The sequence below is a fragment of the Helobdella robusta genome (assembly GCF_000326865.2).
Source record: "Helobdella robusta unplaced genomic scaffold HELROscaffold_63, whole genome shotgun sequence".
NCBI classification, from domain to species: domain Eukaryota; kingdom Metazoa; phylum Annelida; class Clitellata; order Rhynchobdellida; family Glossiphoniidae; genus Helobdella; species Helobdella robusta.
In genome coordinates, this window is record NW_008705353.1 from 663,564 (window position 1) to 674,205 (window position 10,642).

The following is a 10,642-nucleotide window of genomic DNA, read 5'->3' on the forward strand; positions in this document are numbered from 1 at the left end:
CGATACGAGACGATACCGTAATATTGCCCCACAATACACAGCGGTATATCGTAATGTACCTGACAATTTGTTGGGTTTGAGAGAAAATTTTTGTTTGATTGATTGATAAAATTTAGAATTTGTTACAAACGTTACGAAAACAGGGAAAAGTTTCACACAGACACACACACACACACAGACACACACACACACACAGAGACACACACTTGTGTTTTTGTATGCAATGTAACTGATACCAAACCAGAATATCAACTGCCGTTCTGCATGCACAAATATCCAAAAGGTCGAAACGAGAATGATGATGATGATTGTTATTATTATTATTATTGTTGTTGTTGTTGTTGTTGTTATTGTTGTTATTGTTGTTTTCGATGTTTTTGATCCAATTTATGATCTTTGGTTGGAGAAGTTCGTTATTAGTTTATGTCAAAATTTAAAACCGGGAGATAATAAATGTGTCTGCGGTTTAGGATTGAATAGAGAAAGAGAGAGAGAGAGAGAGAGAGAGAGAGAGAGAGAGAGAGAGAGAGAGTCGTTTGACTGATTGATGGAGCGATTGATTGCTAGATTGATTGGTTGATGGTTGATGATTGGCTGGCTGGCTGGCTGGTTGGCCTATAGGTAAGTAAAAAGTGCTTCCCAGGACAAAAGGCCAACCGAAATTTACGTCTCCATTCCGGAATGTTGGATGGGTCCGATAGATGGATGGTTAATGGGTTGGATGAATAATAGATTAGCTAGAAAGATTAATGAAAGAAATGAAAGGTGAAGAATTATTAGATAATAAAAGGAACCATTTAATCGTTTGAACGTATACCCCCCCCCCAAAATCACCTACCCCCCGTTACATAACCACACGCACGCACACAAACAAACACAAACAAACACACACACACACAAAACTTCTTAGGCTAACGTAGCAATCAATGCACACGCATTCACATTATCGAGGGCTTTCAAAGAATTAATGTTATTATGAACAACGTGTTTACTGATCTGTTGGTTATTTTTTATCATTTCGTTAATATTGTGTGTGAAAACATGTATGAATGTGTATGTATGTGTGTGTGTGTGTGTGTGTGTGTGTGTATGTATGTATGTATGTATGTGTGTGTTATTACGATATTATGTGTGTATGTGTTGTGGATTAACACTTTGATTTGTCGTTATGTATGTATGTATGTATGTATGTGTGTGTGTGTGTGTGTGTGTGTGTATGTATGTGTGTGTATGTATGTATGTATGTATGTGTGTGTATGGCAGATAATACCAAAGTACCAATGTAATACACTTCAGTACTCATCAGAATGGTGGAATGAATGACCCAGTTTTCCTTTCATGGAAATATGGTGACCTACATTTGAAGGATTGTGATTGGTCCGCTTAATTAAATCAAATTAGGCGTTCAATTATTTGTTATGGTGTTGTATGTTAATTTAATTTGGCCCTAGAACATGTCACCACACACACACACACATGCACACGCTCACGCACACACACATGCGTATACACGCACACACACACATACATACATACACACACACATACATTTATATATGTTTTTGAATGGATTAACACCATTGTCAAATATTTGAGTTAATTAATTGCAACAAACCTATATAAACATACACACAACAAACAAACATATATATACAACATTATTACAACATACATACAACAAACATACAATCTTACATACAAACAAACAAACGCACATACAAACATACAAACAAACAAACAAACATACAAACAAACATACAACATATATACATGAAATTGCGGATAATTGAATAATTATAACGGATCAAGTAACAGCCGAAACAAATTGAATTAATTGGATGGATGAAAAGAATGGACGAATGAGTGATTGAATGAATAAATGAATGAACGAATGATCGAACGAATGAACTTACGAATGGATGATTGATTGAATGATTGAACGAACTAAAGAATGAATAAATTATAAAATAAATAATTATAACCATAACTAAAAACTTTTTTCGTTTTCATCATTCCAGTCAAGCAGTATTTGAACCAGGCAAAAGAAGATTTCAACAGAAAATGGGACGAACTACCTAAAGTAACTTAACAGTCGTCATTATCGTCATCATCACCCTCACCATCATAATCATCTCTACCACAACCATCATCATCATCGTTATCACCATCATCATCATCAGAACACGTCAAACCTGGAGGATTACGATCGCATTCGAACCCTGGGCACAGGATCGTTCGGCCGCGTCATGCTGGTGCAGCACAAGTCGAGCAAACATTTCTCAGCTATGAAGATCCTGGACAAACAAAAAGTTAACACCATCTCAAATTTCATTTTTTTTCTTTGTTTTCTCTCCTTCTCTCTCTCTTTCTTTTTTCGTCTTCTTCACGGATCTCTTTCTCTTAAGAGTTGAAACAATCTCAAGTTTCATCATATTTGTTCGTTTTTTTTTCTCTTTCTCTCTCTCTCTCCTCTCTGTCTATCTTTATCTCTTTCTGTCACAATAAAAGTTGTTTATTTGTTCTTATCTGATCTTCTCTTCATAAAAACTGAATTCCCAGTTTTGATGACTCAACCTCTTGTCTGCAAATTTCATTATTAAATCTTTCTATCTCCCTCTCTCTCTTTCTCTCTCTCTCTCTCTCTCTCTCTCTCTCTCTCTCTTTCTCTATCTCTTTCTCTTTATGTTGACTGATTGATTTTATTAAAATGATTGTAAGATGGATGGATGGATGGAAATTGGAGGGTGTTTTCAAAGTTTTAAAATTGAATACAATATTGAAACTGGCAAGGTGGTGAAGTTGAAGCAAGTGGAGCACACGCTGAACGAGAAAAGGATCCTCGCCTCCATCAACCACCCCTTCCTAGTTGCCCTCGAAGACAGCTTCAAAGTTAGTCATTCTTCATTCATTCATTCACTCACTCATTCATTCACTCACTCATTCATTCACTCATTCATTCACTCATTCATCCAATCAGTTAATATTCATCAAAATAAAGCAAATCAATATGAAAGAACTCATTTGGTCCTAAAGTTGCATGCACTGACTGACCAGGATCGAACGCAACAAGGTCTGCGCGGATTTACGTGCGCTGGCTGTGTGTGTGTGTGTGTGTGTGTGTGTGTGTGTGTGTGTGTGTGTGTGTGTGTGTGAGTTGTTTGTTGTTGATATCTGAGAGAAAAACTTGAGAGGAACTAGTGAGGAACAAAATTTGGCAGGACAACACGAATCTGTACATGGTGCTGGAGTTCATCGGTGGGGGGGAGATGTTCTCGCATCTGAGGAGGGTCGGAAGGTTCAGGTGGGAGCATTTCTTCTTTCAAAATTAACATTCATAATTTTCTATTTTTATTTATTTAATACAATATTATAGAGTTATAAATATGCGCAATTGTGAAAATTACACATCTCGCCTGCCACCTAGCGAGCCGCACTGCAAGTTCTACGCTTCGCAAATCGTCATGGCGTTCGAGTACCTCCACCACTTGGAACTCATCTACAGAGATCTGAAACCCGAGAACATACTCATTGATCCCCAGGGGTACATCAAGGTCACTTAAGATGGGGTGGAGTGGAAATTAGGGGGTAGGAGGTGAAATGATAGATGGGGAAAGTTTTTTAAAGTTGACAATTAAGAATTTATAAAAATTCAGGATTGGTTTTTTTTATTTTTCAGGTGACTGATTTTGGATTCGCGAAGCGGGTAAAGGGACGAACGTGGACCCTCTGCGGCACTCCAGAGTACCTGGCTCCAGAAATTATTCTCAGCAAAGTAAAATATCTTTAATACTTCATCATCCATTCAGTATTATTATAACTGTTATAAAAGATGTGGTTGTTTCATTTAATTAGTACAATTTCAGTAACTTCAATGCTATATAAAACTGACCACCAACCTTCTGCGAAGGGCTACAACAAGGCAGTGGACTGGTGGGCCCTCGGCGTCCTCATTTACGAGATGGCCGCCGGATACCCGCCGTTTTTCGCCGACCAACCGATTCAGATATACGAAAAAATCGTCTCCGGCAAGGTCGGTCGCTCGGTCCATCACTGTTTTCAGTCTTAACATTTTGTCCTCTCCTCTACTGAACTGTGTTTTTTATTCTTTGTTTCTCTTTTCATATTTCACACACACACACACACGTACACACACACACATCACGTAGGCCACCCCCACATTAACATCACATCCTCATTGTCATCACACACACGCGCACACACACGCACACTTACCCAGGTTCGCTTTCCATCTCACATGAGTGCAGAAATTAAAGATTTACTTCGCAGCTTGTTGCAAGTTGACCTAACGAAGAGATTTGGGAATTTGAAGAACGGGGTGCAGGACATCAGGGGGCACAAGTGGCTTGCCACCCTCGATTGGGTCAGCGTTTTTCAGAGGAAGGTACATTCCCTGTTCATCATTTGTTGTTGTTGTTTTTTTCACGTGTTGTTCCAAGTGAGAGTGAGTAGCATTTGAAACTATTGACTAAACCAACACCAGATGGAGGCCCCTTTCGTTCCGAAGTCGAAGGGCCCAGGCGACCACAGCAACTTCGATCAGTACGAGGAGGAGCCACTGCAGGTCGGGAATGTCGACAAGTTCAGTAAAGAGTTTGAGGAGTTCTAGGAGGAGTTATCTTATGAAATATTCACCCTTTTATTTTATTTTATTTTATGTTTGATTGATTAATTATCTGTGTTATTTTATTTCATTTTCTTATTTTATCTCTCTCTCTCTTCCTTATTCTCTCTCTTTCTCTCTTTAGTTCTCATTTTCGATTTGTTAAATAAATATATCTGGGTTATTTTGAAGAATTTTGATTGATTAGAAACATTTTTAATAAGGTTACGTTAAATTTATTTCAAGAATTCATTCAATCCATTTCAATTTTACCTTCAAATTATCACAAATCAATTGAAGCGTTCGCTAAACTTCAACTTAATTTGTTAGTAAGTATCGTTTCGTAGCATCATCATGGGTTCAACCACTCGACAGATAATTGTATATAACTCCTAAATTATTATATATATATATATGCAATTATTATATATATATATGCAATTATAATTCAATATATATATATATATATATATAATATATATATATAATATTTATATAATATTTATATAAATATATATATATATGTATATGAATGAATATATATTTATAGATACATAGTTTATACTTACTTATCATATAAATTTTTATATGAGAATTAGTTTCGTTGGTGGAGTATGTGAAATCCGTTTCATCCTCTCAACTCTTAACCATCTTTGCACACAATTTATAGTAGAAAAATTTATTTTTCTTTGTTATTTTTATTATCTTTGGTTACTTCTTCAACTTATTTTTTTACCGGATGTTTATCTTTTTTCATCCGTATTATATTTGTTTTAATTTTCAGTTTTGTTTTACCGAATCTGTTTGAATGAAACTTCAGTTCATTTCAGCGTCAGAGTGGCCAGCTACTTGGCGGTCATCTGAGACTTCTCTAGACGAATGAATGTTTAAAAGTGAATTACACCACAAAAACATCATCATCATCAACACCACCATCATCATCATCATTATGAACATCACTACCATCATCATCGTCGTCGTCGTTAACACCACCACCACCACCAACAACAACACCAACAACAACAACAACAACAACAACATCATTTGCATTAATGATCTGACAATGTTATCATATCTTATAAATATCTTTTCCTTCGCTAGATTTCTCAAAAATATTCTTCCAACTTACTAACACAACCATTTTAAAATTTTTAATTTTCGTAGAGTTCAATTTGTTGATAGCGTGAGTTAATCAATTGAGTGATTGATTGATTGATTGATTAGTTAATCAATTGGTTGATTGATTGATTAGTTAATCAATTGGTTGATTGATTTGTTAATCATTTGATTGATTTAATAATCAATTGATCGATTGATTTGTTAATCAATTGATTGATTCATTTGTTAATCAATTGATTGATTTGATAATCAATTGATTGATTGATTACTTAATTTACATTAATAATAAATTTTTATCAAAACTTTATGAAGTTTTTAGTAAATAAAAATAAAATTTGATCAAATTTGATTAAATGATCAATTTTGTGTTGTTGGAACAATCATTCAAACAAACAAACATACATACGTACATACATACATACGTACATACATACAAACATACAAATATACATTCAAGCGTATCTAAAAACAAATAGGCACGCATACATATGATGTACGGATACATCTTCATGATAATCATCTTCATCATTAGCACTCCTCGTCCAATCAGAACGAAGCCGGCCATTTTAAAGCGATCACGTGATGGGCATTAGTTGTGACGTCATTGGAGATGTTACTTTTATTGACTTCAGTTAACCGGTATTTGTGATGCGAGTTGTATCTGCTGCGGTTTGGTGATCGTCATCATATTCGCCACCACCAACGAACGTCGTCCTTATCATCAACATCAAAACCAGCATCATCACTCTCACCATTGGACCTTGTACTACACATACATACTCACAAACACACACACACGCACATCACACACACACACACGTACATACATACATACACACGTACATACTCACAAACACACGAGCTACCAACAAATCCAATGCAGTAATATCCAAATCACGTGACTTGCTTGTTTTTATTTTCTCTCTTCCTCTCTCTCTCTCTCTCTCTCTCTCTCTCTCTCTCTCTCTCTCTTTCTCTCTCTCTCTTTTTCTTTCTTTCTTTCTGCTGTGCTTCTATTCCCTCTCTTTGTATGTTGTTTTCATCTTGTTAGAATAGCATACGTGCACATATGCTTGGATCTGTCTGCGTTTATGTTGCCTGTACGTGTGTGTGTGTGTGTGTGTGTGTGTGTGTATGTTCGTGTGTGTGTGTGTGCACGTGCGTGTGTGTGTTCGTGTGTGTGTGTGTTCGTGCGTGTGTGTGTTCATATTCATATCCGTATGTTCATAGGATATTAAAGAATTATTGTTTGTCAATCCCACAACTTTAATCGTATGTTGGGGCACGCTCTCCCTAAGTTATGCAACCAACGTACGCACCTACACTCGCTTGTAAATTTTTGTTTTCTGTGTTTGTCTGTTTGTTTGTTTGTTTGTTTGCTTGTCTGTCTGTTTTGTATGTTTGTATATTTGTTGTTTGTTTGTGTGTTTTGTATGTTTGTATATTTGTTGTTTGGTTGTTTGTTTGTCTGCGTGTATGCGTGCTCATGCGTGTGTGTTTGCAACAAATAGCAACAAAACAATAAAAACAAAATTGACAAACAAACAAAACAAAACAAACAAAACAAAACCATCATGTTTTTTTCAACAGAACTTTGCATCACTTTCATGCCATGTTTTGTCATTATGGATTTTTCACGCAACGCTTCAAACAAACAAACATACATACAAACATACATACAAACATACATACAAACAATTAAACATACAAACAAACAAACAACATGCATACATACGTACGTACATACAAACATGCATATGCGTATATGTATGAATATTTAATCATTTTTAAATGAATTGTTTCAAATTTTATTCATAAAAAAGCAGCGCTAGAAATATACACACATACAAACAGGCAGACAACCTTGCCAAACGACCAGCCAATCACAATCCATTAATTAGGTGACGTCACAATGATTGACGTCATTCTATTGGCTGGTCTACTGGAAAGTATGATTGTTGAAAATATGGAATGCTTTGAATGAATGAATGCATGCATGAACAAATGAATATATAAATGGATGAATGAATGAATGAGTGAACATTTGAATGAATGAATGAATAAATAATATATATTTTCAACATACAGAACGGTAAAACAGAACTGTAAAAGCATCATGTCAACCATCGTCATTAGTATTAACATCAATATCATCGTCATCAACAACAACATCAACGTCATCATCTTCATCATCATATTCATCAAACAGAAAGATTAAACTTTCTTTCTGACTATGGTTCGATTCCAGCACATGCAAATAAATACATACTAAAAACAAACGCACACAAACACACACAAACACACACACACACAAACACACACAAACACCAAACCAAGTAGCAACAACACACCAACACTAATACCTTGTAAAATATTATTAGCACTGCCAGGAAGACCAGCGTTGAAAGAGTAATTATAACCAGGTAGTTTATAATTTTCGCATAAACATCAACAACTCAAAATAAACAAACCTCAACAATGCATGAAAAAAATAAACAAACAAACACGTACACGTGACCACACACACACACACACACACACACACACACACACACACCGAAGCAAACGTAAACAAACACGAGCACGTGACCCCGCATTTTCTTCAAAAGTGTAAACAAACATGCACGCGCATGCATCCGAGTATGAAGAATATCAGATAGGCACGTGATATCACGCCATCCCAAAACGTAAACAAAACTTGCGCACGTGATCTCACGTACGTTTTGAAATGTAAACAAAGATACAAAAGGTAAACAAGCAGGCATACTGACACGTACACAAGAGGACGCAGCGTAACGTCAAATGATTAATAGCCGCGAAACGCCATGAGAAAGATAGATAGATGGATGAAATGGATGACTGGGAAAGAAAACAACAACAACATCAATGACGTCATCAACAACAACAAAGACATCAAACTCTACAAAACATCACAACGCCAGACAAAGCATCATCAACCAAACAAACTTTTAGAATAAAACTTTGCCATCAAAATATCGCTCACATCAGCCGTAAGAACAACAACATCACCGACAACAACCGCCACATCAACAACTACATCAACAACAACAACAACAAAGAGGGGTTTTTGTTGTAGAATAGCGTCGTCAACACGGTCTTCATGCAAACATCAGATCAGTGAGGAAACAAAATAAAATGAATCCAACATTAAGAGAAGATAATTAGGTTTTTTATCGAATGACTCTCATTACCATCATTATCATCACCTATACTATCATCATCATCATCACAGATATTATCATCATCATCGTCGTCGTCAACTTCTTCCTATTATTACCATAACGTCAACATCAACAAAGATAAATTAACCAGCACAAAGACAAAATAAAACATAGACAAAATACGGACCCCCATCATCGCCATGCCTGTCCAAAGAACAAATAATAACAAAGAAAGCCAAGGCGGGCATCACATCAAAGACACTACATCTGTGCGGACATGCACATAGAAAGTAGAATAGAAAGTTAGAGAAAGAGAGAGAGAAAGAGAGAGAGAGAGAGAGAGGGAGAGAGAAAGAGAGAAAATTAGTTGTTGTTGTTTCACGCGATAGAGTACTTGGACAGATGTACAATAAACAAAATAGAATGCACCTCCACACGACAGAGCAGCATTTCGCCTTCTAACACAACACTGTTACTTCACTACTCGCTAGTACTATTTATGACGCTACTACTACTGCTGCTACTACTGCTACTTTTACTGCTGTTACTATTGCTGCTACTGCTACTTTTACTGCTGCTACAGCCGCTACTTCTGTTACTTCTACTACTACTTATATTATTTTTACAGCGACAAACAATGCTGGCATTGTCATATCTCAAATGTTTTAGTAGTGGCAAGTAGTAGTAGTAATAGTAGCATAGTACTTCTAGTAGTAGTAGTAGTAGTAATAGTAGTAGTAGTAGTATCAGTTGTAGTAGTAGTAGCAGCAGCAGCATTAGTAGTAGTAGTAGTAGCCACAGAGAATCAGTCTGGAATTTAGCAGGAAAAAATTAAATAACGACAGATCAATCTTTGAAAATGATTTCTGCCGCTTTCGCCAGATGTCATTTTCATTGTGCCCCACCACACCACACGTGTACGTACACTTGTCGACTGGACGCTGATTGGCTGCCGATAAAACACGTGACGCGATTACGTCATAACTCATTTGCATATACCAACGGTTGTCCATGTATGCATGAAATTTGTATCTTGTATGATTTCGTACTGGTTTTTTGTATGTCTGTTTGTATTTAAAGTTTCTTTTTTGTATTTATGGTATTTGTGGTAGTATTGGTGTGTATTTTGTTTGTATTTTTGTTTGTTTGTAATAAGAAAAAAAATTTATCGAGTTAATTGTGTAGGGCGTTGGTAGTGCGCTAGAAACTTGCTATGCATTGGAATTTAGGAATAACTTATTATGATGCTATAAATTTTATTATTTCCTTCTTATTATTATTATTATGCATTTTTATAGCGCTTCAATATTTTGCTTTGGTATTTTTCGCTGGCTTTGTTACTTATATATATATATATATTCATGTATGTTTGTGTTTTTTGAATGTATGTGTGTATATTTTTGTATGTATGTGTGTATGTGCGTGTGTATGTACGTGTATGTATATGCCACATGATATATAGTTTCTTGTGCGTATTTAATAATGCACTGCTTGGTGGCTGATTGTTTGTGATGGGCGATGTCTTATGTGGGAGTTTGTATGCATGTGTGTATGTATGTATGTATGTATGTATGTATGTATGTATGTATGTATGTATGTATGTATGTATGTATGTTTGTGAGTGTATGTATGTTTGTTTGTATGTATGTTTGTATATATGTTTGTATATATGTTTGTATGCAGGAGCAAAAAACGAATGACGTAAAGCAGTAAAAGTAGG

At 35.8% G+C, this 10,642-nt stretch overlaps 1 protein-coding gene across 1 annotated transcript; it reads left to right on the plus strand.

Annotated features, from left to right (window-relative positions):
* Positions 1–749: 749 nt before the first annotated feature.
* On the plus strand, positions 750–5,899 carry HELRODRAFT_187486 (hypothetical protein; the record flags this gene model as incomplete). Its single annotated transcript, XM_009029935.1, has 12 exons — positions 750–765; positions 2,019–2,080; positions 2,181–2,309; positions 2,791–2,889; positions 3,219–3,301; positions 3,425–3,551; positions 3,677–3,772; positions 3,908–4,030; positions 4,238–4,402; positions 4,502–5,152; positions 5,188–5,566; positions 5,645–5,899. 10 exons carry the CDS (start codon positions 750–752, stop codon positions 4,625–4,627), a joined length of 1,026 nt encoding a protein of 341 aa, XP_009028183.1. The 3' UTR covers positions 4,628–5,152; positions 5,188–5,566; positions 5,645–5,899.
* Positions 5,900–10,642: the final 4,743 nt, after the last annotated feature.